The sequence below is a fragment of the Triturus cristatus genome, chromosome 10, assembly GCF_964204655.1.
Source record: "Triturus cristatus chromosome 10, aTriCri1.1, whole genome shotgun sequence".
NCBI lineage: Eukaryota > Metazoa > Chordata > Amphibia > Caudata > Salamandridae > Triturus > Triturus cristatus.
In genome coordinates, this window is record NC_140593.1 from 642,901,135 (window position 1) to 642,928,691 (window position 27,557).

General features: G+C 47.9%; 1 protein-coding gene across 4 annotated transcripts in view; it reads right to left on the minus strand.

The window, feature by feature from the left end:
- Window positions 1–1,628: 1,628 nt before the first annotated feature.
- Window positions 1,629–27,557, minus strand: part of AXIN1 (axin 1) — a 263,208-nt gene continuing 237,279 nt past the window's right edge. For all 4 annotated transcript variants that reach the window (XM_085632196.1, XM_085632199.1, XM_085632198.1 and 1 more), the window contains one exon: window positions 1,629–2,181. In XM_085632196.1, the coding sequence (XP_085488322.1) occupies window positions 2,055–2,181 (127 nt within the window). In that variant the 3' untranslated portion in view covers window positions 1,629–2,054. The remainder of the gene's footprint in view (window positions 2,182–27,557) is intronic.

Here is a 27,557-nt window from a genome sequence, read left to right on the forward strand (position 1 = left end):
CGCATGCTGTGAGCGGCCCACAAATCTACAGCAGTGACCTGTGCCTGCCTAGAAGAACAGCTAGTTTGGCTATGTACTTTCTGACGCAGGTTAGAGAACAACACCCTCTACTGCTGGTAACCGTAGTTGCACTGACATGATTTTGCCTTTAAGAGACTTTCAACAGTGTACATCTGTTACTATCACCACGTTTGCCTAACCCATCCCAAAACACCACATTTTTGACGAAGGCGGTTTCAATAAAAGCAAACAATGATGACATTGACCACAAGGAAGCTTAACGTGATGGTAGCTGTATACCAGTGAAGTGTGCTTTGTTTCAGTGAATCAGGCATTATTATTGAAATATTCAACCTGCGCCAATCCTCCTCGACAAGAATATGTGAAAACAAGAATACCCGAGGTAAAGGTAAAGTTATAAAAGAGTCCCTGGACTCAGTTGAGCTGACACTTCTGATTAGCACTGCAAGCTGAGGTATTCTTTCCAGGAGACCAGAAATAGCTGTTCCTAGACAACGTACTGCGCACGGCTCCTTCCTTCCCAAAGTAATGCAGGTTGCCGCAAAAAGATGTGAAATTGCCCTCACACTTACAAATCTCACAAAGGGAGGAGGATCTTCTGAGTGACTCAGCGACTAGCAAATTATTTACTAGGTTTGGTAGGATGCAACTGCTTTCAATTTCAGGGATTCCTTCTTCTTTCACTTAGGAACTCGACTTTTCAAAGGCAGTTTGACCCAAGATAAATAAATAACAGTTCATGTTAAAAGGACGTTCAAGGGTGGTACATAAATTACAAGAGAACAGGTGTGGTATTTCCAGAGTTTTAACAAGAAATGTTATATATCAGGAGTGAAAATAAACACGAAGTATGTGAATTGTCCCTTAAGTCTGGGATTCTAAAAAAGTACTAGCCAACACTGGAGCCTGTGTTTACACAACCACACATGGTGATGACAAAAGGCATGTGACTTGAAGGGCACCTAGAGATTAACTGTTCCCATGCGTTCACCAGGTGACTCTCAGGTGGTCCAAGTATCTCATGTGAGCCGGCACGAGCCTAGAAGAATACTTTTCTCCTAGTACTTGCACATCTGGAAGCCTCAAAATGACCAAAAGTAGTCAGCACGGCCCATGAGGGAGAATGGTCAGAAACAGTAATTTTAAAAGAAAGAAGCATGTGCAAAAATATATATATATATATTTATATATATCACTGCATTGCTACACTAGCAGGTAGACCACACTGGAACTTCTGGCTCTACTTTTAATGTAGTGCACTTAGAGCCTGGAGTCCCTGCAGTGTGGGCACAATGCGCGGTCGCCCGAAAGCGTACAGTTAAGGTTAGGGGAGCAAAGGAGGGGTTGCGAAAATTGTGGATTCAATATGTTATATCAAAAATCGAAGTACCTATTGCAAAGAAAAACAGCTCTGTCTAAAAACACAGCAACAGAACAAAATAGTAGAGCTATTCAGTCAATAATTGGGAATTTGAGCAGCTGGAGAACATGTTAAAAATATGAAAGAAAGGGCCAACCCTATCTGTCACAAATGGGCTGTACACATTTGGTGCGCAGCAAACTACCTACGCCTTGGTTCTAAATCTTTACATAAGAGCACAATTTCATTTGTAAATATTCCTCCTTTTATTATATCAAAAATAGGAGCTTTAGTAAACAAGGATATATTACAGTCCCTAATTCAAATGTACAACGAACATGACAATACACTCAAGTTTCAGTGTTAGAAGGCTTTCTGCGTTTGGATCATGGATGAAAGAAATCTCCATGTGGCGATAAAGTCATTGGAACAAAGTCCTCGAGCAGAGGAAGCTGTGAAAGACATTCTTCTGGCCAAGCTTCCATTCAGTTTCTTAACTGTTTCCTCCCTCTTTTCCACACCACCAGCTGCAAGTGATTAGATCTCCTGTATGCCGAAAAGAACGTCTCCAGGTGGTAACGTCGTGGTGTGCATATGGATTCCCACTGTGAGAAAACAGCCTTTCTCTGTACTCCTCCTTTATGGCTCGACCAAAGCCTGTCACCTTTTGGATTTAATCAATCTTTTCTACCTTTCCGATGATTTTCTCATCAAAGATAGGAAGAATTGCATCATCCTCTCTCACTTCTTCGAACACCACACCGCAGTCAAACTCATTACTGACCTTTTTGAAGTAATACCTAGAAGAAAGAAAAAACAGACATAAATAGGCAGCCTACTGTGTTAAATGTAATTAAGCTGTATTTAAGGTTTCCAGAGTGTCAGTGTATTGCTTGCAAATACAACTACTGTACTGTTGTACATATCAACTTCATACATTCAAGAGTTGTAGCGTTTACCCTAGCCCAGGAGCAAGCAGATGAACGATGTCACATAGGAGCTGATATCAAGCATTATTTTATTCCTCAGCATACACTCACACACTGTGCAGTACATCATACTTCACATTAACCACACCCTAACAGCTCCCAGCATATCAAGTGTTTCCTCTCCAGAGTCCGCCCAGAATCACAAGGCTCCTAGAGCGCATAACATCTAGAAGTTACATCTCCCCTTTGTTAAAGAAAAAGTGGCAGCACCTAAATCACATTTGCTCGATTAGTCGATAAGGCGCTCGCAACTGTCTGCCAGCTCGGGTGATCCAATACGATCAAGTTCCACCCTGAACGGACAACAGTGACATAGGCTTAGGCACTTGAGTTGGACCTACTGGCGGGGTTGCCTCATGTATGGTTTCAAGACTCGACAAGTGTGGTGGTAGGTGTTTAAAATGTGATGCGTCCAAAGTGATAGATTGTCCAGGACGATTAGCTGTCACCATATGTCCCTTGCAAGCCACAAACTGTAATGGATCAGTGCAAAAGGAGTGTCTGTTTTCCATCTTCGTCTCTGCTTAACCAGTACCCAGTCTCCTTTGTCAAAGGCTGTCTCCTGGGTATGGAGACACTGATCTGCATAAATTTTCACTTTCCTTTTCCGAGTCGCGCCGGTGTCTCGAACCCCACCAGCATTCACTGATTGATACGGGGTTCATTAAGGTAGCTTTGTTGGGATGGCTCTCCCAAATAGCAAGGTGGCTGTACTCTCACACGTTGTGGAGTGAGAGGTTGATTGATAACTCCAAAGGGTCTGGCACAGGGCGTCGTTTAGACAGATTCCCTCCATGGCCGCTCGCTGAATGACTCTCGAGGGAGCCCATGAATCGTTCAACTACACAATTGACCTGGACCCAGAGGAGTGTACTCTTTAGGTCTCGGCTGTCGAAAGCAGCGCATGCGCTGCCCTCGGCATTCGAGAGCTTCTTGGAATCAATTCAGATTCCGAAGCTCTCGGAGGCAGAGTTGAAGCCCCGCCCATCTTTCTAATTGGTTCTCTTCATGTTGCATGCAAAACGTAGGTTTCTCATTGTAAAGGAGGCGTCTTAGTCCCTCCTTGTTGCCGCCTTGTCTCCTTTCGGCAACACCCACCGGGATTTGATCTTTTACCAGCGGCGTGACACACTCTGCTTCATTTGTCCCTACGCACTTTTTTCTTCTCACTCAGCTTTGGCAAAAGCAGCTACGTGTTTAGTTTTGCATCGAGCTTGCACTTAAAGTGAAAGCGCGATGCAAAAGTAAACACACGGCTGCCCACCAGCGCCGTGGTCTCCGGGTTCGTGTTTGGCACCTTCACGTTCCAGCATTTCAAATCCAGAAGCGAGACAGTAACAAAGTGATGCTGTTGTCAGTCATTTGTTTTATAAACTAATGACGGATCTTCCTTCCCTCATAATTACAACTGCGTGTTTAGTTTCGTCTTAATTGGTTGTCTCGCGTCGGCCGGCGTTGTTGCAGCTTCTTCCCTCCCCTGCTGGATGCGCTGTGTCTGCAGCGCGCCTCAGGCTTCATGTACCTGGGACCAAGGGGTCATCGGCGTGCGCGGTCTGGGGCACCAGCCACGCCGTCTAGTTTCCGCTGGCCTTCACGCGTTCAGATGGGTCTGGTGATCCCGGGAGTTGCAAAGTGGTGAGCGACTTACCCAGCCCCCCGCCTCCATCCACTTTAGGTCCCTTGGCGGTGGAGTTTAGGCTCCCTAGTCCGGCCACTGCTGAGGCTGCGGCCGCCGGGGTGGGGAGAGGGGGTTAGGACAGCTCCAGGGGCACATGGCAGCATCCGTCTCCCAGGTTGTGGCCAGCGCTCTGCCACGCGCACGGGGCTGGCTAGGACCAGACCCCGGCATGGCCCTGTGGGTGTCGGTAGGTCTTGGGTGGGGGGCGCAGGAGTAATTCCCGGCCGTTGCGTGGGGTGAGAAGACAGCGAGTTTAGGAGTAGGATCTCTGGGGATATGGTGCCCTCTGCCGGGCTCGTGACACGCTTCTGCCCTCGGTCTGTGCTCTCCCAGGGTGGGGGGGGGGAGGGATCATGCCTGGCCTCTGGTGGCTCGATGGCAGACACACCATCTGGTTGAGTTGTCCGTCTTGTGGTCGCCTCGTCACCTGACACGCCGTTTCGCCATCGTAGGCATCGTCGGTTGAGGTTAATGCAACGGGTCTTGAGTGGATTCGGTGCTTGTTCTGGGACGTGCGTGAGGTATATGAATGACAATGGGCATTGTATGGCATTGCTTGGAGGGGCACCCATACACAATCTATAACTTTATGACCCTCTGTGTAATATGATCAGTATTACATAGGATACTTCAGACAACGGGGGCAAGCAATAACCCAGCATATCATGCACAGCGTTGTGGGCTTTGTCACATGGCAAAAAAACCTATATTCATCATTATAGCACAAGCATAACGCTATTTGTAATGGGTGCACCTTTTCCTAGTGACGTAGAATACGCTTATATGCCCATTGCAATTATCTTTCAAAGGGTGCATGCAATAAGGCCTCGGTATCAATGCAAACACGGCATAATGTCAGTCACCGTGAGCGATGTTACACAACGTGTCAGAACCCTGGTACGCATCGGCAATATCTGTTATCAACCAAGAGATCAAAAATTCGAAGCGTGACATACATCATGCAACATGCCAGGAGTACGTCTGGCAAACTAACTGCAACGTCGCTTAATAACAGAGTCATGCTTTTGGTGCGTGCATGGATGGCCCTCCAAAGCAAGTGCGTAGAAATATTGTGCTTTGTGACAATGATGTAGTAGGTCAACGGCTGCATGGCAGAATCAGAGCTTGCAGTGAATTTATTTAATGCATTTTTATAAAGCGCGGACTTTACCCGAAGGTGTCAGAGCGCTGTACAATCCAGAATTGCCATACCGCGCGACAATCACTGCAGATGCATCCATTGGAAATATTCCAAGGTCAGCAGTATAGATACAGACATCCATTCTTGCCAGTAGAGCTTTGTGGTGCGTGATGTCTAATGTCACTAAATATGTAAGTGCGACCCTCAGCATCTGTCCGTGCCTGTGCGTCATGCACGGACAGGTTGACCACACACCGCTATGCCACGTACGGCAGTATTCCCACACAAATGTTTTTACCGACTGCTAGGACTACGTACGGGACACGACTACCTCCGTATGATATTTTGCACACGTATGACCTCATCTGTTACAGTTCCCTTGTCCTAATAAGATCTTAAGTGTCTGATTTATGACAGACGGCCGCGAGGTGTTCGGACGTTCTGTAGTGCCGGGAACTTTGTTTCGATTGCACTTTGTTGAGCTAAAAAAGGGCAGAAAAAAAAAAGATGTGGTGGTGATGCCTGTCTTATCAACTGGGACCGGCTTGTGGGGGCTTTCGGTTTTCGGGGGTGGGAGGGTTGGAGATGCTTTAGTCAAACGGAGCTCTGGAGTGTCAATTAATAGCAATAGATGGTGCAAACTTTGTTGTGGGAATGCCAGCTGCGTCTTGAAACTCGCTTCCAACTAAATGATGTTGCGTTCCTTTACATAAATGCAGTGTTTACTTCATGCATAACATTCCTGCATACATGCACGCCATTTCTCCCAGGATAAATAAAATAACAGCATCACATTTAGCACGCGCTCCTCAATGTTACGGTCACCGGGGGACTGGATTCCAGCTTTTGCATGTTTAGTTTCGCATCGCGCTTTCACTTAAAGTGAAAGCGGGAGGCGAAAGTAAACACTCCGCTGCCCACCAGCGCCGTGGTCTCCGGGTTCGTGTTTAGCGCCTTCGCATTGCAGCATTTCAACTTCAGAAGCGACACAGTAACAAAGTGATGCTGTTGTCAGTCGTTCGTTTTATAAACTAATGAAGGATCTTCCTTCCCTCATAATTAATAGCTGACTTCTATCTGCAGGTCAGAACATTAGCTTGGACTTCTGCAGTTTGAAGTCAGTCGTTGCCTCTTTTATAATAGGTTTCTAAAGTAGCTCGTCGTGTGTGTTAGGGGTACACAGTTGGTTGCTAAATCTAATAAAAAGCACGGCATTACTGACCTTATGGACTCAGACACGGATATCGAGGTAGGACGGTTACCTGCCCCTACCTTCCTTTTTTATTAATCAAAGGCATGCTCACACAATATTATGACAAAAGACAAGGCTCCGTGCGAGCCCGTTTTGTGATGTCGTTTGTTTAATGGTATACCTAATTTGCTTGTGTTTGTAGACTCTGCCTCCTAGATCTTATGAAGGAGAGATTGCAGGAGACTATCGCACGCGAAAACTTTGCTTCATGTATCGTTGCCCTAATTTTAGTTAATGTGACCCCACTCCTACTGCCTACTATCTCAAGCATTCTTCTGCAACCCTACGCTACGTAGAAGCGCGGCGGGGAAGATGCGCCCAGCTGTTTGGGAGTCCCTGCCCTAGGAGATAATTCACCAGAATGGCTGCCCTTCGACACTCCCAGTGCTGTATCAACACTTCCCCCTTCCTGGCACCGGGACACTGGTCTGTGTTTGAAGGGGCTGCATGCCTTCCTTTAGAATGGAGTCAGCAATCTTTGGGAGGGTGAATCTGAGGGAGGGGCTGCGAAGCGCGGGGGAGGAAGGCAGGCCTGCCTGCTTGACCTCTGGGGGCTACTCCTTGCTGTGGTAGTAAACTGTGTGTAAAAGCGTACTGCCTCAGTGCCCCATGCCGTCAACTTTTATTCTGGTACAAAATGCGAATATATTAAAATAAAAGTGTGCTAGTGTCGCCTGGACATTTTAAACACCTGGCGGTTATTGTTATATAAAATAGCATTTCATTTCAGGTTTAAATAAGTAATGTTAGTGGAGTGCAAGATAGGAAATGTACTGTGCAAATCATTAATAAGGGTTGAGCTAATTAGTACATACAGGAATGAGAGCAAAGATTACTACTGTCACACACAGCACTTATTCCCATCATTACCATCTCAAAGTTTACTACATATATTCAGCACAGACATTTTGTGGGCAGCCAGGGATAGAAGCTACTGTCCCTGGCCTGCCCTTTGGAACCCTTGTCACTTCCCCAGCTACCTATGGCTCCAAGGAGTATAATTATCCTGCTCCAAGATTACATTGATGTACAGGTGGCAATGTGCTTTTTATGCACATAAATGTCACTGATGTCATATGATAGCACAGCACTAGATCACTCACCAGCAGTGTTAGCCCATTTAAAACCACAGATTCAACATTGCATTTCGCTAGCTCATAGTGTGCCCGTGGCACACATATTGGAGGGCTGGAGTGCGTGTGGGTGTGCTCGCTGGTAAAGGAGTAAGGGATCAATTTGGTGTGTGCTCTGGTGTTCCCTTCTGTTGCTGCTTTTGCTGCTTCAGCACCCATATGTAGAAAGTATGATCACAGGGGAGCCCATATATCTTTAGATTTCGAATTGGGCAGCATGAGGTTCTAATATAAATCTAACTGTTCCCTGCAAAAGGACATGTCACACACCCAGTTTGAAGTCCCAAGTGGGAATGATCAAGCGCTTTAACTTTAATTTACAGACCCTCGTAGCAAGTGAGCTAAGATTTACAGATATTGTCACAGTTAAAAGATCAACATTCGTTTTTACCAATGCTTGTTTTTATATTGTTAACCGAGCACACAGACCATAACTGCTCCGTCACAATTTAGCTTTTAAGAGTGTAATAGAGGTGCGGGCGGGCGGATGGAACACTTAGCTGAAGGTGTTGCTAACGATAGGAAGAGATAGCAAGGGACCTTTTGGGGAGTGAAAAAAAATTAAAAAGCTAAAACACAATACCATTCGCAAAACAAATTGCTTAAACTTAAACTTAGGCGAGACCTATTGCATTTCCAATGCTTGTTTTGTCTTTCTCGTTGAGTCGGACAAGAAATTGTATGAACCTTTTGTCGTTAAAGGGCGGTCCGTTATCAGATTTGAGGATTTCTGGAATGGCCCATGTAGCAAAGATGTCATCAAGTCGTTCTATGACTGTCATGGGTTGTTGAAGATAGGTTTTCCACCAAAGTAAAACGTGAATATTCATCTATGACTACCGTGAGATGTTGTCCATTTCCTAAAGTGTCAAAAAAGTAAACTGCAACCCTCTGCCAAGCATGGGCAGGAAGGTAAGACATTGTAACTGAGTGCTGCATTACCTTGGAGGGAAACGCAAATGTGGCAGGTCTTCAGGTCCTTCTCGACTTGCTCATCTAGCGGATGGAACCACAGTTGATTTCTTAAGGCTCTATTCATGGCTCTGATACCATGGTGTCCTTCATGGGCCAGTTCAATGACCCACTGTCTTAGACTTCCAGGTATGGCAACATTAGAGCCATTGGAAGGGCTGCGCGTTACCTCTAAAGCAAATATCGTCTGCTCCATGGCCTGAAGAGCTTTGGTACTGCCATCCTGCCCTTTGTGGTTCTCCCTTCTCCGGTCAGGCCCTTCCTGGGTCCACAGCTGGTCCTTGCTAGCCAGCGTTGCCTTCAGAATTGCGGTCTCTCTGTGCTTTCTGTAGACGGTATTTCCCGTCCCAGCGGCCATCTCAGGAGGCCCATAATCGTTTGGGGGGTGGGGATACTTGCAGAGAAACCGATAATGCTGGGTCTACTTTCACCCCCGATGCCTTCTTTTTCCCCGCCTCTGCCCATCATTCCTGCCTGAACTCTCCCGTTGGGGGCAGGGAACGGTGGGGTGGGGTGGGGGAGAGGGAGTGGCAAGAGATTAAAAGGAGTATAACCATAATCATGTGCAATATAATGGCAATGTAATTTTGGAGTGTCAGGATTGATTTCCGCAGGCTGACTGCTCCAGATGAGCTGTATTTTATTTTTTATGCCCAGGGAAAAACTGAGTATTTGCACAATAAATGTCTGCAGGCTGAATGATAGGAATAAAAGGTTAAGAGTGGCAGAAATACTTAAAAGTTTGGGGGCTGGATATAATCTGTGAGAAGGAGACTGATCTTCCCTGGCGCCGTGTACCTCCCAAAGTGTTACTACTAGGTAGGTAGCGATATTAGTGAAGAGAGGTGTGATTGTGTCGAAAGGGAAGTTGGTGGATTAACTTGGACAATGGGCGATTGTTGAATGCCAGGCGATGGAGTCTAGATTTAGTGTATGCTCGATTTATGGTTTGAATTTGGATGTGGCAAGAATATGTGAGAAACTGACAATTGAGTTAACTGGGTGGCCAATCTCACGGATAGTCTGTGGGAATTTTAATATCAACCTGGAAGCGGGGATGTGGATCAGAGAATAACTAGATATCTGGGGAGGAAGCTGCAGATAATGAGAGCAATAATCCATCCAAATGAAGGAAAGCCATGGGCTTTTAGATATCTGGGGAACGAATAACCCCTCTGATCTGGTTATACTTTCATTCCCAAATCAGTCTGACCCTGTGCCTCATGGGAACAGTCCAGCTCGAACTGCCAAGCCATGCCTTCCCTGGATTCAAGCAAGCCTGGCTGAAGACGGCTGAAATGCCAGAAACCGGTCCTAGGAAGCTTGTTTCCGGTCCTGATTTGCATATGGCCATGTCTGAACTGGGGTGGCAGATTGGGCTAAAGAACGGTGATGGATCAAACCCAGATCTGTTGACTGGGTGTGAGTGTTTGATTGGTTCTGATGCTCCGTCCATCACCACCCCCTTTTGTACCGCTTTGTTCGCCATAAGTTGGCTGGGTATGCTCAGACGTGAGTCCGTTGCTCACTTTGCCACTGGATTCAAGCAAGCTTGGCTGAAGACTGCTGAAATGCCAGAAACCGGTCCTAGGAAGCTTGTTTCCGGTCCATGGAAGGCATGGCTTGGCAGTTCGGGCTGGACTGTTCCCATGAGGCACAGGGTCAGACTGATTTGCATATGGCCATGTCTGAACTGGGGTGGCAGAGTGGGCTAAAGAACGGTGATGGATCAAATCCAGATCTGTTGACTGGGTGTGAGTGTTTGATTGGTTCTGATGCTCCGTCCATCATCACCCCCTTTTATAGCGATAAGGAAAGCCACTTTCCATGTGAGGAACTGTAGTTCGCATTTATGCAGAGGTTCAAATGGGGTGCCCATGAGCCTTGTAAGAACAATGTTTAGATTCCATACTGGAGAGGGTGGTAATCTGGGAGGAATAATCCTTTTTAGTCCTTCCATGAAGGCTTTGATCGCAGGTACTCTGAAGAGTGACAAGTGTTGTCTATTTTGTAACTAGGCTGCTAATGCTGCTAGGTGGAGACGTATGGAGGAGTATGCCAAATTACATCTTTGTAGTAAGTAGCAAATGATGTCCTGGATGGATGCATCCAGTGGGTTTATATGATTATTAGTGCAGTAAATGGCAATTCTTTTCCATTTTGCAGCATAGCAGGCTCTAGTGGTAGGTCTTCTGGCCTCTCTTATAACATTCATGCAGTCTGGTGGTAGGTTGAGGTAATCGAACTCTAGGACTTCAGGAGCCAGATCGCCAGGTTTAGTTGACCTGGATCTGGGTGTCTGATTTCTCCATGGTTCTAGGTTAATAAGGACGGGGAGAGATGCAGTTTTTGGTGTGGAACTAGCGAGAGTTCCAGTAGTGTTGAGAACCAGGGCTGGCGTGCCCATGTGGGAGCTACTTGGATCAGTTTGAGAGATTGTTGCCTGAGCTTGCGTACCACTAATGGAATGAGTGGGAGAGGCGGAGAAGCGTACGCAAATCTGCCTGACCAGTTCATCCATATCGCATTGCGCTTTGACTCCGGGTGGGGAAACCTGGCGGCGAAGGTTGGGCATTTTGCGTTTTTGTGTGTGGCGAACAGATCTATGTCTGGTTGGCCCCATTGTTGGAAAAAGGGCAGTAGGACTTGAGGATGTAGTTTCCTTCGTGGATCTGTTGAGTTTGTCGACTAAACAGATTGGAAATCTGATTGTGAACCCCTGGAAGGTGTTCTGCAAGTAGATATATTTTCTGGGGAATGGCCCATCTCCAAATGTTCTGTGCGAGCTGGGACAGCTGGGGAGAATGTGTGCCTCCTTGTTTCTGTATGTAATACATGGCTGTCATGTTGTCTGTCCGGATGAGGACAGTTTTGTTCTGGAGATGTAGTTGGAATGATTTTAGTGCTAGGAACACTGTTAGCAGTTCCAGGTAATTGTTATGGAGCATTTTCTGTTGAGTGGTCCATTTGCCCTGAGTGGTGTGGCCGAGGAGATGGGCTCCCCATCCTATGAGCGATGCGTCCGTTGTCAGCACTATCTGTGGAAGAGGCTCTAGGAACGGCCGCCCTTTGGAGAGGTTTGTTATATTACACCATTTGAGAGAGCGATGTGTGCAGCTGTCCACCAACACCAGATCCGTGAGTTGTCCATGAGCCTGGTTCCACTGACGTGCTAGACATTCTTGCAAGGGACGCATTTGAAGTCTTGCATAAGGCACAATGAAGATGCATGACGCCATCATGCCTATGAGTTGCATGAACACTCTTGCTGGAAGAGAGTGTTGGATTTGGAATTTTGTGATAAGAGCTTGTATATTGGCTATCCTGGCTGGGCTGGGATATGCTAGGGCTGTGGATGTGTTTATGGTGGCCCCTAGATACTGATGTATGTGAGAGGGTTGGAGATGAGATTTGGGATAGTTTATTGTGAAAACCAAGTTGTGTAAGATTTGGATGGTTTGGTGAGTGTGTAGAACACATTTGTTGATTGACTTGGCTTTTATTAGCCAGTCGTCTAGATACAGGAAGACATGAATTTGTTGCCTTCTGAGATGTGCTGCTACTACTGCTAGGCATTTTGTGAATACTCTGGGTGCAGTTGTTACTCCGAATGGAAGGACTGTAAACTGGTAGTGTTGTCCGTCCACCACAAACCTTAAATACTTCCTGTGGGCAGGATGTATGGGAATGTGGAAGTGGCATCCTTGAGATCTAGTGCGGCAAGGAAATCGCCTTGTTGCAGTAGTGGGAGCACTTGTTGAAGAGTGATCATGTGGAAATGATCTGAGTTGATATACTGATTTAGGGGTCTGAGGTCGAGTATTGGTCTTAGAGTCCCGTCCTTTTTGGGGATTAGGAAGTAGAGTGAGTATACCCCTGTACCCTGATGTTCTAAGGGAACTGGTTCTATTGCGTGTTTTTGAAGCAATGAAAGAACCTCTTGTTTGAGAAGTGTACGATGGTCTGGTGACATGGAACACTGTTTGGGCAGTAAGTGGGGTGGGGTAGTTGTGAGTTCCAGGCAGTAACCATACTGGATAATTTGTCTTACCCACTTGTCTGTTGTGATGGAGTTCCAGACAGGTAGGAACTGTTTTATTCTTCCCCCGACCGGAGTGGAATGGTCTGGGGGGAGTGGAGGATAGTCACTGTTTTGTGGCAGGGGAGGTGCGAGGGTTGTTATTACCTCGACCTCTCCCCTTGTTGTTTCCTCTGTATCCGCCTCTAAAATATCCTCTACTGGGGGATGTTTGTGTAGTGGTTTTGAATGTAGAGGAGGTGTCCGTCCCCATATTTTTGGAGGCTCCTCTATAGAAGGAGCGCCGAAAGGAGCCACGTGGTTGGGGAGGCTGTAATGCTCCCATGGACTTAGCCGTCTCCGTGTCCTTCTTCATTTTTTCAAGGGCAGTGTCTACTGCTGGCTTAAAGAGCTGTTCCTGATTGAACGGCTGACTAAGTATGGTAGTTTGTACCTCTGGCTTAAAGCCTGAAATGCGTAGCCAGGCATGTCGTCGAAGGAGCACACTTGTGTTAATTGCTCTAGAGGCGGTGTCTGCGGCGTCAAGCGCACATTTAATTGATGCATTTGAAATAAGTTTTCCACCCTGAATAAGGTCATTTGCCTGGGTTTTATATTGGTCTGGCAGATGTTGTAAGAGAGTCTCTAATTGATCGTAGTGGGCCCTGTCATAGCGTGCTAGGAGGGCTTGGGTGTTGGCAATACGCCAACGTTTAGCGGCTTGTGCTGCTACTCTTTTGCCAGAGGCTTCTAACAGTTTGGATTCTTTGTCTGGGGGTGGTGTACCTCCTGTGGTTTGGGAGTTGGCGCGCTTCCGGGCATTGGAAACGACCAAAGAATCCAAAGGGAGCTGCCCTTTGATGTAATTAGGATCTTCAGGGGCAGGCCTATATTTCTTTTCGATCCGTGGGTTGAGAACCCTGGCACGAACGGGGTCTTTAAAGACTTGGGGGCGTGTTTTATGACTCCTTTAATCATGGGCAGAATTTGGACAGACTTTTGAGACTGGTCGAAAGTGTCTAATAGGAAGTCTTCCTCTGGTGCGTCTGAGTGCATTGTGACGCCGTGGTATAGTGCCGCTCTATTTAATAATTGGCCAAACCCCAGGTGATCGTCAGGAGGCGTTGGTTTTGAGGGATATGGCTGAGGGTCAGGCATGTCTGGTAAAGGGAATGCCCAATCATCCAATGGTGAGGTGTCTGGATCCGTGAATGGATCATGAGGGTCTCCCCCACCCCCTAGGTCATCATCATCATGAGGAGGTGGTGTATGTGATGGAGAGGGTATAGGTAAGGGTGGTGTAGGCAGAGGGTGTGGGATAGAAGGCAGTATAGGAGAGGAAGGAGGGATAGGGGATGTTGCAGTCCTTCCTGTTTACAGGAACTGGGGCAGGTGGTGTGTCCAGTTTCCGTTTTTTACATGGCACTGCGGTGACATGTCCAGTCTTGGGGTTGATATAAATCTTTTTCTGCCTGGGATCTGGATGAAAAAGTTCTTGTTCATCAGGAACAGTCTTTGGTACTGATTTTTTCGGTTCCGATCGAGGTTTTTATTGATCGGTGGATTGTTTGGCTTTAGGAGGCGTATGAGAGTCCTTAGCCGGTGGTTTCGGTACCGATGATGTTTTCTGTGCCGATGCCGGTTTCGGAGCCGAAGGTGTATCTGTAGGCTTGGGAACCTTCGGTGCCGGTTTGTCTATTGGCCTTGGTGTTTTCGGGGCCGAAGGCGTTGCAGCCGATTTTGGTGCCGAGTTGTCTTTTGTCTTCGGTGCCGAGGGTGCCGGTTGGACAATGACATGCGGTTTGCTCGGTCCCGAGCTACTGGAAGGCTTATGTTTCTTCTGAGCCGAGCCCGGAGGCGGGGCTTCTGAAGGGTGTTTTCGGTCTCGACTGGGGCCAGCAGGCTAAGTCTTGACCAATGCCTTTGGTTTTGGTGGGGATGGGGAAGGGGCAGTAGTACTCACACGTTGCCCAGGAGTGATGGGTTCGTCTGAGTCGTCTGCTTCGGAAATTATTTGTAGATCTTCAGAATCTTCTTCCGGGACATCGGCGCCTTCATCAAAGATGTCCTCTGGTTCCGGAGCTGTTCTCTGTGCCATGATGTGTAGTCGGGCCCTTCGATCTCGAATGGTCTTTTTGGATCGAAAGGATGCGCAGGCTGGACAGCTGGACTCGTCGTGTTCCGGTGATAGGCACAGGTTGCAGACTTTGTGGTGGTCACTGTGCGGAAATTTTGCTCCACACTGAGCCGTAGGCCTCACGGCGTGGATAGGCTCAGCGGCCCGCGTCGACGCCCGGAATCGAGCCGATGAAATCGATGTCGAGAATGAAGGTGCTTCGATGTTTTGTGTGAAGTTTTGCGCTTCGAAAAGCTTGGAATTGATATTTCCAACCGGAGCGGAAAAGTTGCATCCGAACTCAATGGCGGAAAAAAACAATCTAACGATGGAGTTGATGCCCATGCGCACTGTCGTCCAATGGAGGAGTCACCTATCTCGTGACCAAAGACTTCTTCCGAAGACAACAACCTGCAAGCATCCGAGCCCAACACCAGATGGCGATCTACTATCCTAAGTGTGTGATCTGCAGCTCATATGCCTCGAACATAGTGTTATCGGTTTTGAGGTAAGTATTTGGTAGTGGGAGTTGAGCTTCTGGGGGTAGACTCAGGGGTCCCCAAGGGTCAAGGATGCACTCTTGTTACAACCTCAGCGGCACTAGGGCGGCCGGGTGCAGAGTGCTGAGGCCCAATGTTATCCAATGAGGGATAGGGGGCCTCCGGTTGGTGGCTGCTGGCGAGCAGGCCACAAGGTTGTGGGAGCCAAGCTCCTGGTGTTAGGCTCAAGGCAAAAGGGGATCCTGATTAGCACAAAAAGTGCACCCGCAGCAGCGCAGGGGCGGCTGGGTGCAGGGTGTTGGTTTGGCGTCTGGTGCCCTATTGTTTTCAATGGGGATTTTCGGTTTTGGTTTTCAGCTGCAGGCTCGGTCCAGGAAGACTTCCAGGAGGAACCAACAGCTGGGCAGGTAAGTGGGAGGGCTCGGGGGCATAGGTGCACCTAAGGTTCTGTACTCCAGGGCGGCTAGATGTAGGGGTGTCTTTTGAGGTCGGATTTCACCTTACCGGGCCTCTCGCGGTTGTGGGGGGGGGGGGTGTCTCCCTGCAGAGGCTGCAGGCAACGTCGGGGAGTCCTGGAGGGGTCAACCCACGGTGGTCTCAGACTCTGGAGCACATCGCTGGGACCGGTGGGCCACTCGTACTCGGGCCATAGGCGACGGGTGCCGTGATGGTTCCAGGCGTCGGGTTTCTCTTTCCTCAGCAGGCTCGGAGTCATTCTGTGGGGTTTCTTCTGAATAGAACTGCTGTTCACAGGAGACCCAGTCTTTGTTGAAGGCAGTCAGTCATCCCAGGGGTTCTGGAGGTCGCTGGCTGCAGGACAAGACCATTTTTGGCGCAGGATCTCTGGAAACAGCAGACTGGCCGGTAGGGCTGAGGAGAAGTCAGTTGTTCTCTGCAGTCTCCTCTGCTGGGCGTCTTCTTTCGTCCTTTTTCTTCTTAGGTTGCGGGAATCTGCCTTTTAGTTCAGGGCTGCCCCCTAAATCCTGTATTTAGGGGGCGTTTTAGGGGTCTCGAGGTCAGTAGCCAATGAGCTACTGACCCTAGGGTGACTACACCCTTGGTGTGCTCACCCCACTTGGGGGAGTGAGCACAATCGCTAACCCTGATTAGGGAGTGCCTGCCATCTGCAAGATGGCGGGCACCGAAGAGTGGGCTTCACCTCACCTCCCCCACCTGAGGGGTGGAGTTGGCAGAGGTGGGCACACCTTCTGGGCTGGCTAGTTTTTCCCACCTGTTTTCCTGCCGACTAGGAGGGGAGACAGGAAGGGGGCCTGCTCCTGATAGCAGGCGTGGCTGGGGTTCACATTACAAAGGATGCCAGGCCTTTGAAGCTCCCCTGCCACAGATGACTCTTCCTGGCCTGGGGGAGGTGTAAACACCTCGGCCCAGAAAAGGCTTGGTTTCTGGGCTCAGTGAGCGAAGTCTCCCACCCTAGGGGTCCAGAAACTCGTGGTGGCAGGCTGGTGTGTACCAGTCAGGGAACCCACCAGAGGATGGTCGTTTTTCAGGGGGCATCTCTAAGATGTCCTCTGTGTGCATTTTTTATTAAATCCCACACTGGCATCAGTGTGGGTTTAATGTGCTGAGAAGTTTGATACCAAACTTCTTGATTTTCAGTGTAGCCATTATGGTGCTGTGGAGTTCGTAATGACAAGCTCCCAGCACCATATACTCTTAATGGCAGCACTGCACTTACACTATCTAAGAATGGACTTAGACACTGTAGGGGTACAGAGCTCATGCACCTGTACCCTCACCAGTGGCATAGGGCACCCAGCTAGAGGGGTGACTGATCTATGCCAGGGCAGTGGGTTGTAGGCATGGCACACAGGGATGTGTGCCATGTCGACTCTTCACTTTGTTCTGCAACAAAACAAGCAGCCTGCAAAGGCAATGTGTGTGTGTAAAGGTACAGGGCCTCTAAGGGTGGCACAATAAGTGCTGCAGCCCTTAGAGGTCTTCCCTGGTCACAGTGCCCTGGGTACCTGTGGTACCATTTACCAGGGGCTGACCTGTGGCCAGAGATGTCAATTGGGTTAGGTTTGGGGAAAGAACACAGGCCCTGGGAACCTGATTGGCAGGGATCCAGGGCACATCAAGTCAAAGTGCATCAGTAGTCTGGCAAAAAGTGGGGGGGGTTACTGCAACAGGCAACAGAAACCCACTTTCCTACAGATGGCTACGGGAACACCACCTTTCAAGAAAGGCACTGTAAGGGAAAGTAGTGAAGTGGTTTGGAAGGAGAGCCCATTAGCCTATTGGAACTATGTTGAGGTACCACACAGGAGCGAGGGTGTCTGAGGTGTGATAACCCTTTTGAGTCCTTCCATTAAAGCTTTGATAACAGGGATTCTGAAAAGCAAAGTGTGATCCCTATTCTGTGGGTAAGAGGCCACATCAGCTAAATGAAGTCTGATGGAGGAATAGGCATGGCCCCCCTTCTAAAGGTGGAGAAGGTAACAGTGTTCTGCACTGAGCTTGTGGGAGGGTCAATTTGTTTCAGGAGGCAGTAGTTTACAAACCGTTTCCACTTGCCCGCATAGCAGGCTCTAGTTGTAGGCCTTTGTACTTCCTTCAGAATGGTCATACGTTCTGCAGGGAGACTCAGATTGCCAAATTCTATGACCTCATGAGCCAAATCGCAAGATTGACTTTGGGGTTTGGGATGCCAGAGAATGCCTTGTTTTGAGAGAGAAGATCTGCCCATTTGGTGAGCTTCTCATGAAGGACTAGGGAGAGGTCAAGCAAGGTGCTGAACCAGGGCTGGCATGCCCAGGTTGGAGCTCCTAGGATGAGAGTGAGGGATGTTTTCTGAATCACAAATGGAAGAAGTGGGAGAAGCGGAAACGCATAGGCAAATATTCCTGACCAATTCACCCATAGTGCATTGCCCATGGACTGTGGAAGCCTGGAGGCTAAGCCTGGGCACTTTGAGTTTTCACCTGTGGCAAACAGGTCTATCGATGGGAACCCCCAACTGTAGAAGTGCAGGAGTAGGATTTGAGGGTGGAGTTCTACTTTTAGACTTGTTGATGCGCCCTGCTGAAAAGACCTGCCAAGTAGTTGTCCATCCAGGTTATGTCCTGTATGTGAAGATGGACGCTGTGATGCATCACCCACCACTAAATGCTCTGGACTAAAGCAGACCACTGTAGTGAGCACGTACTCTCCTGTTTTTGTAGGTAAAACATGGCAGTAGTGTTGTCCACCCGGAATAGGACTGCCTTCTGTTGAATGAGAAGGAGAGCCTTGAGGGAGAGTTGAAAAGCTACCAACTCCCAGGTGGTTGATGTGGAGACCATGTTGAGCAGGTGTCCACATACCTTGTATAAAAAGGTCCTGTAGGTTTGCTTCCCAGCAGGTGGGCGAGGTGTCAGAGGTTATGGTCTCTTCCGTACGCGGTTCTAGAAAGGGTAGTCCCTGTAACTAGCATTTCACCACTATAGAGAGCGAAGATTAGGGTCCCAAATCAACACTAGATCCACACAATCATCCTTCGCCTGCGACCCTTGTGCCCCAAGGCACTACTGCAATGGACGCATAGGAAACCTGGAATGAATTACTATGGCGATGCACAGAATGCCATCATGCCTAGTAAGTGCATACCTTTCCTGAACGTCAACTGGTGATCTGCCTGAAAAAGAGGTATCAATGTCTGGAATGTTTCTACTCTTGCTGGGCTGTTGTAATCTTTCCCTAATTGGGAGTCGAGTATAGCCCTGAGGAAGGAGACAGGAGGCGGGATATGATGAAATTTGACAGCAAAGCCAAGATTGTGGAGAAGATGTATGGTAGCCTGAGAGTGCACTAGGCGCAAATGCAGCGTGGCATTCTTGACAACGTGGATGCCGCTCCTTCTGAGGTGAGCAACTACCACTGCAAGACACTTGGTTAACACCCTGGGGGCTGTGGTTAACCCCCCAAGGGCAGCACTTTGAACTGATAATACTGTCCACTTACAGGAAACGTAGGAATCTTCGATGCGCAGGGTGGATGGGTATGTGGAATTAGGTGTCCTTCTGATTGAGTGCTGTCATGAAGTCACCTTGCTGTAGAAGAGGAATGACTTCCTGGGGTGTCACCATGTGGAAGTGCTCGGACAGGATGTACTTGTTGAGAGGCCTGAGGTCGAGGATGGTCCTCAGAGCCCCATCTCTTTTGGGGATCAAATAGTACAGAGAGTACACCCATTTGCTGCAGCGTTGTGGCGGCACAGGTTCTATGGCCCCTTTTGCAAGTAGTGAGTGCATCTCCGCTTGGAGCAGGCGATGGCGCTCTGGGGAGAGCCTGTGTTTACAGTGGAATATTTGGTGGCGTTTGTGTGAGCTCTAAGCAATACCCTCCAGTATGTTGTCTTGAATCCACTGGTCAGAGGTGATCTCTGCCCTTCGGGGCTGCGCCCTTTCCCATGCTGTTAGACCTGGCATCTTTTGTCGCATTTCCCCTGCCTTTTTGCTTTCTGACCTCCTGGTTTTAACTCAGTTTTTGCTGGTTTAGTGTCTCTGCACACTTTCCCACTGCTGTCCAGTGTTAAAGTGTAAGTGCTCTTATTGTAAATTGGATTATGGATTTGTGTTTCAATGATTGGCATATTTAATTTACTGGTAAGTCCTTAGTAAAGTGCACTGAGAGTGACAGGGCCTGTAAATCAAAAGCTGCTAGTGGACCTGAAGCACTGATTGTGCCAACATGAGCAGTCTTTCAAAGGGTTCTCAGACCTGCCACTGCAGTGTTACGTGCAGTTTTTACTGCCTTGTCGACTTGGCAAGTGCACCCACTTGCCACACCCTAACCATCCCATTCATTACATGCAAGTCACCCTTGGTTAGGCCCAAGGTACCCCATATGGGCAGGGTGCAGTGTAGGTGAAAGGTAGGACATGTACTGGTGTGTGTAACATGTCTAGATAGTGAACTACGGTGTAATTCGTTTTTCACTATTGAAAGGCTATCTGTCCCATAGGATAGAATGGGGAATATTTGTAAACATTTACGAGCATATCTTGACATTGGGACAACATAGAGAAATTGAGTTTAGTATGCCTGAACTCATAATGTAGCAATGCATCTTTTAGTAAAGATGTTTTTTATGCTCAGTGTTTGAAAATGCCACTTTTAGAAAGCAGGTATTTTCTTCCTTAGCCATCCTGTGTGCCTCTGCTGGGTTGTGGATGGACTGTCTGGCTTTGGAGTGACAGGGACAAAGGATGTGCATTCTCTTCAGCCAGTCACGGGACGGCGGGGGGGTGGTCGAGGGGTGTCCTGCCTTTTCTGGATGAGTCAGGGCCGGGCTGAATAGACCTGGGATGCATTTAGACTAGTGAGGGGAGATAATCTATTACCTGAATGGGCCTGGTCTGCCTTGGACAATGCTATCTCCATCTTCTGCCGGGAAGCTGGGCCACAGAGGGCCAAACTGGTTTGGACTGAGCACAGACACTCTCTGCCCAAGAGAACAAAGAGAAACGGAGTATAAATATCGGGGCCCAGAACTTTAGAACTTGCTTGGATCAAGGAACCTGCCAAGAATAGCTGGAAGAAATGCCAGGAGGAGTACTGCCCCTTTGCTGTGTTGTTGCTTTGCTAGTTTGGCCTGCAGTTGCTGCTTCTGCCTTGGGCAGTGAAAGGACTGGACTAAACTTTCTTCACTTGTCGCCGAGTATCTCCAAGGGATTGAAATAGAGCTTGCCTCCTGTTCACGAAGTCTCAGGGACAGCAAAGACTTCATTTACCTCTGGGTACCGCCTCTGGAACTGTGGATTTCAGTTGCCACAGAGGGAGAAAGCAGCCGACACCGTCACCGGCTCTGTATCCTGAAGGCACTGCAAAAGGCACCGCCGCACTTCGCACTGTAACCCTGGTCTCCCCGACGACCGCCACAGCCGAGCCGCTGCTTGCACCGCAACCTGTGGGCACCGCACTCCTCACTGCCTCGCTTCACTCTGCCACCCTGGTCTCACTGACACCGCTACATGCTGACCTCCACACATGTGACTGCACCGTGGTTTGGGGGCACCTCTCATAAGTCACACGACGCACCGCCCCGTCCCACACCACAGTCTGGGTCTACCGACGCCAGCTCCCATCAACTGCCACAGCCGCTTGCATCGTGACCTGTCAGCACCGCAACAATCACTGCCTCACTCCGCACCGCAGCCCTAGTCTCACCGAGGCCGCTGGACGACCGCCACTAAGCCGTTGCCTGCAACACGACTTGAGGGCACTGCATGCCTAGGCTTCATATCGCAACCACGACAGTTGCCACGACTGGCCTGCACCTTCGCAGTCGGAAGGAACCAAAGGTACTGTTTACAAGTCTGCTGACACTCACGCCGATCTGTACCGACGTGGTCGGCCGGAACTGTTGGATTCTATTGTTTTCAGTACCGCAGTAGCTCCAGACAAAGCTACCGGGCTTTAAAGAAGTGCATTTTAAAGTCATTCTTGCAAAGTGCATATTTTTGATTACTGTATGTTGGTCTTTTATCGTTTTGTTCTTGTTTGCACAGATAAATAGCGGTATATTTTCTAAAACTGACTAGGAGGAAGGGTTCCTATTTGGAGAAAGGTGCAAACCATTGCCAACTAGAGACCCCCATTTTCAACACTTGCCATTATTTCCCTTCTATCCTCCCATGTAAGAACCCCAAGAGGGTGTTTGCTGCTGCTGTTGCCTAGGGAAGGAAGTTAATGCCTCAGGTGTGGTAGTCTTGGCTCTGTCCCGACACTGAGCGGCAAAAGGAGCCACAGGCAGATAGGGTTAGAAGGGCACCCATTGCTTTGGTCATTTCGGTATTTCCTTCCTAATCTTTCCCAACATCTCATCTACTTGTGTGCCAAAGAGGTACTCCCCATCGAAAGGCATACTGAGGAGATGCTGTTGCACCTCATGTTTAAACTCGGAGCCAGGCACACCTGTGAAGAAGGAAACTGGTCTTAGGGCCTCGTGCTGCAGTGTCTTCTGTGTCCAAAGCACAAATGTTGGTATTTGAAATTATCTTTCCTTCTGCAACCAACTCCTGACCCAGTTTCTTATACTAATCTGGGAGATGTTGGATAAGGTCTTCCATCTGATCCCATTGAGCCCAGTCGTACATGAAGAGTAGGACTATAGAACTGGCAATACGATAATGAGCGACAGACTGTGTTGCAACACACTTGCCACCCACATCAATCCTTTTACTCTCACGGTCTGGACAGGACGCATCTCCTGTTGCCTGGGAGTTAGCACTCTTTCTGGCTGTGTGTATGACCAAGGTGTCAGGGAGTAGCTGGCGCCTGATATAAGGTGGGTCAGAGGGAGATACTTTATACTTTTTATCAACCCGAGGTGTGACAGGTCGCTCCTTTACAGGCTCCTTAAAGATTTCACTTACAGGCTTAAGTATATCTTTCCACATAGGTAGGTACACGAGGGTTGGCTGTGTGGAGAGAAAGGGCCTCCATGAGATAGTCATCCTCCTTGGGCTGAACATGCATATCCACCTTGTGGAAGGTGGCTGTCCTGTCCAAAACCTCATGATATGCGGTGGTGTCATCTGAGGGTAACTGCTTTACAGGATATAGGTCTGGATCAATGTCAACTGGGGACTCTATATCGCAGTAATCCCAAGGGTTGGGCCCTGGGAATCACATGGTGGGTCATAAGGGATCATGTAGAAATCCAAGACTGCCGCACCCCGAATGTGAAGAAGCCAGTGGTGAATGTGACAAATCGGGGTCCACAGGTAGCAGAGGAGAAGTAGCCATGGAAGGATGAGGAGAAGGATAGCTGAGGGAGTGGAGAGGTGTTCCTGTCATGGCGCCGAGGCTTATTGGACATTGACTTGACAGGTGGATTTAAGGCCTCCTCCAAACAACAACTTCCTCTTGTGAGGAGCCGAGTCCTTGGGTGCATGGAGAGGCTAGGCCACGATCCAACCGGTGCTAGGGTGGATATGTCATTGCCTGGCGTTGAGCTGTTCTTAGAGCCATTGGTCGAGCCTGGAGGGGCTGAGACCCGAACGGAGGAGATACGTTGACTGCTGAGCGGAGTTGACAGGAATATGCAATGGTGGAAACCGACGAGTAAGGGGAACAGTAAACTGTACTGGCACGGCGAGAACATCATGCAGCTTCAAACAGGAGCTCACAGAGAGATGTCCGAACCAGACAGCGGAGAAAAAAACTATTTTACAATGGAGCCAATGCCCATGCACGTTACCAGCAACAGAATGAGTCACTATACCTCACGACTACAAAAGACTTCGTCAAAGAAAAACAAGTTGCACATGTCTGAGCCCAACACTAGATGTCAGGAGTATGCAGGGCATATGTATCTACAGCTACACATGCCACAAACATATTTACATTATCGTCATCCCATTTCATTATTATGTTTATCAGAGACAGGGCCAAAAAGGTGGTGGAGCCTTTGAGGAAGCCTTGTGGAAGAGGGAGTGACTTGTCCAAATGAAAGCGTTTGGAACTGGGTGTGCTGAAAAGTAAAGGTGCAACCTCAGTTGGAGTCGAAGCAGAGGAACGAGTCCATGCCCTTAGGTTGGAGCGCGACGTAGGTGAGAGCCAGTAACTTCTTTTGGTGTTTGCAGACATACAGTTTCACTTTACGGTCTGGATCAACTTTGGGTACATGAGGGCACATTCTAAACACGACGAAGATGTGACCAAAGAGCAAAGCCCAAAGCCCAAACATCGGAGGCACACCTTGTGCAGGTCAGTCACTGACATTTGGTCCCAGCAGTCATGGCGCAGCTTGAACCCTGTAGTTTTCAGCAGGGACACATCATTCCTCTGCAAGCTAGAAAATATTCTGGAAGGAATTAGTCACCTGCCAAAAAGGGAGTGGAGCTCAGGATCCACGTTAAAAAATGCAGAAAGTAAGGAACTGATGTCAGCTCGTAGAGGTGGTGCTTATGTGTAATTCTGCTCTGTTACTTTTGGTCTGGAGAAAAGTAGATGCAGAGTCACATGAAGCTACCTTGTAGTAACAAGAGCACTACTGTGAAAACTTCAAGATCCAGTTTGGCACCTGGGGAATATTTTAAAGGGGAGGAATCTTCAGTTAGAAGTAGCCATGAGAAATCTGATATAAGCAACAATAAACAACATCAGGAGGGAATCATTGCTTTACAAAAATATTAGCTGTTCAAAGTAGGTTTGCTAGATGACCAGAAATCCTCTCTGTTGAGGCAGATAGATGAGTTCCAAAGATCTGTCCATCTCACCACAGCCAAGCTCCAGGGAAATAGGGAGTCTGACACAGCACTAGCAGCCTTAAGATGAGGGAGGACAAATTGGATGCACCATTTGCTGATCCTAGTTAACTTACAGGGATTAAAGAATGCCTCCTAATCAGAGTTGTGTACACAGAAATAAGGCATAACATGCAGAATGGCGTTTTTCGGCACAGAATTTCACATATTTTGCCTTTTTCTGCACATTTCCTCCCCTCCTGGGAATACATTTCAACAGGTTTGACCCACGGATGTTTGTCAGGGACGGATTGCAAGTGGTTAGGTAGTTACAGCATAACATGGAATTCAGATCTGTCCACAAACTTCAGTTTGCACAGGGATCATAATTTAACCCTCCAACTTTTAATAAGAGCCTAGGATGGCAAGTCATCTTTAACTTTTTTTTCCAGAATAGAAGTCATAAATTAAATATTAGGCTACAAATGTTCTGTGTGAGCATTCATGGAAACGAAGAATAATTTCCACAGGGCTTCTGTGAGCTTGCGTCCATTCATATCACACAATGTGCATCAATATAGTACAGAAACACGTGTTTTTTTTTTACACAACTGGTATGGAACTGTGTTCACCTGCATCCAACGAGAACCTTTTTGAACTAGAGAGCTGACCATTTATTAGACAAAAATACGTTTCTACATAATTTCACTTTATATTATCCACCTCCAAATATTCATCTATTAACTCAACATAGCATTTTTACGATTTGTGATATAATGCAATGTTGTCTTCATACAATTTATAAGGGATATGTGGCCTACTTCCATAATATCAATTCCCACAAAGTGGCCTATTTTTATAGTGTCGGTATCACTAGCACCCCTGTTGCCTTCAAACTTTTATAGAAACATACCAAAAGTGGATTCATGTTGAGAGGTATGTTTCAATATTCTCATTTCAAATTAAATACAGGAACATAAATTGAAAGGTAATAAAAATCTTTTTTTTGTGTGTATTTTATTGACAATGCACATTTACAAGTTAGCATATGCATTTTACATACAACAGTGGAATAGCATAGGAGAACTTGGCAGTGAGAATGGCATGCGAGTCAACACAATCGAACACATTAAGTACATCAGGCACTTGTATACATCCTTAATGGCATCCCGGTATTGGAAACATCAGAGGGTAGCATGAGAGGCTGATGTGTCCCTCTTGGGTGCAAAGGATATCAAATGAATTACACAGGAGGGTGTGTAAGGATAAAGTATGGCGAGTGCAAGGTAGGTCAGGCATTTATTGGAGAACGTGAGTCTGAGGACATTTGTTGAGTATGCACTGGGTGATCTAGTAGATATGATTTAAGTTGGCCCCATATGTCACAGGGTCGTGAGGAAAGTGGAATGAGTTTGGCATATGTACAGGTTTGGTCTTGCCAAAGTATCATATCTTCAAGCCAGTCTTTAATTTTTGGGGCACGTCCACGACCCCAGCGACAAGCAACACGAAGTTTGGCTAGGACTAAACTGAAGGACACAAATTTGCAGTGTATAGCCAGGACCTGCTTAGTGTATCCCAGCAGGGCTGTGATAGGGGACATAGTGATATGTATTGAAGTCATGCAATCTAAAGCCGTGAAGATCTGTTGCCAGTATGCGTGCACGCCCAGACATCCCCAAGCCAAATGGAGAAAGTCAGCAGCCTCCATCTTACATCTGTCACATCTGTTTGTGTCTCGTAAGCCAAATCTGTGGAGTTTCACCGGGGTGTAGTAGCAGCGTTGTCGGAATTTGTAGTGAATAATTCGAAGCCTACTGCTGGAGGAGATTTGCACCGTTTGAGTACAACAGAAAGACCATTGCTCATCTGTGATGTCATGTTCCAATTCAACAGACCACTTAATTCTAGCTGCTCTTTGAGGGTATTCAGTGTCGAAATATAAGCTGTGATAAAGCTTGGAAACTAGGTGCGAAGCAGTGAGTGTGCGGAGGACATGGTGCAGAAGGGCCACCACCGTAGGCTCCAGAGGATATGACGGAGTGCATTCCCTGATCCCATGCCTAAGTCTGGCGTATAAGGTTTCCATAGTAGTGGGTGGGGTATCTGGAAAGAGTTGCCGGAGAGTACAAAATTTGCCATTAAGATATAGGTCACCCCAGCAGTGTATGCGCCGGGCAGTGGCAATTTTTTTAAATAAACCCTCTTGCAACAATGAGAGGTTTGGGTGATAAGACGAGAGGAAGCAGTGGGGAATATAGGAAGGGTGCTTGCAAGCGCTCGGTAATCCAGGAGCAAGCCTTGATCGTGCAGTCCACAGAAGATGGCTGAGACCCAAGCGTACCCTCCTTAGACAGTATAATACCTTACAAAGGTATAGGGTCTGCGAGCCAGTATTCGGTAGCAACGTGTGGTGTATACCGGGGAGGGTGAAACCAAAAGTGGGCATAGTGTGCCTGGGCACATATGTAGTATAGTTCAAAATTGGGAATGCCGAAACCTCCCTGCGAGTATGGTCGCATGAGTGTATCCCATTATATGCGTGGTTGCTTGCCACCCCATACTAGTCTAATCAACTCGGACCGAAGGGAAGTGAAAAAATGACGGCCGGGGTCATATGGGATATTAAGGAAAAAATACAAGAATTTAATAAGGGAGATGCGGCCCGCCATGGTCAGGGGGAGCGCGATCCATCTAGTGATAGATCCAGTAACATGTTCCATCGCACAGCCATATTTGAGTCTCATAAACTCTTCGCGGTCCGTGGTGACTCGTATTCCTAAATATTTTGCATCATCAGAACACCATGCGATGGAGAAGTCCGTTGCGAACGGTGTGACTACAGGGGTCAGTGGGAAGTTCTGGGATTTGGCCCAGTTGATATGGATACCGGAGTGGCCCCCGAATTTTACGAATTCACGGAGCAATGGGTTTAGGTTTTGTTGTGGTTCCTTGATACATAGGGTGACGTCATCGGCATAAAGGGAAATGAAGATAGGGTGGAGGAGGCACCGAAGACCTTTTTCGTGATGGTGTTGCCTGATCTTAGTGGCCAGAGTCCCCATGGCAAGGGTGAAAAGAAGGGGTGATAGTGGACCGCCCAGCTGGGTGCCACGAGAGAGGGGAATCGACTGGGAGATATGACCATTTATAAGTATCTTCGCTGTCGGTGAGTTGTAAAGGAGTC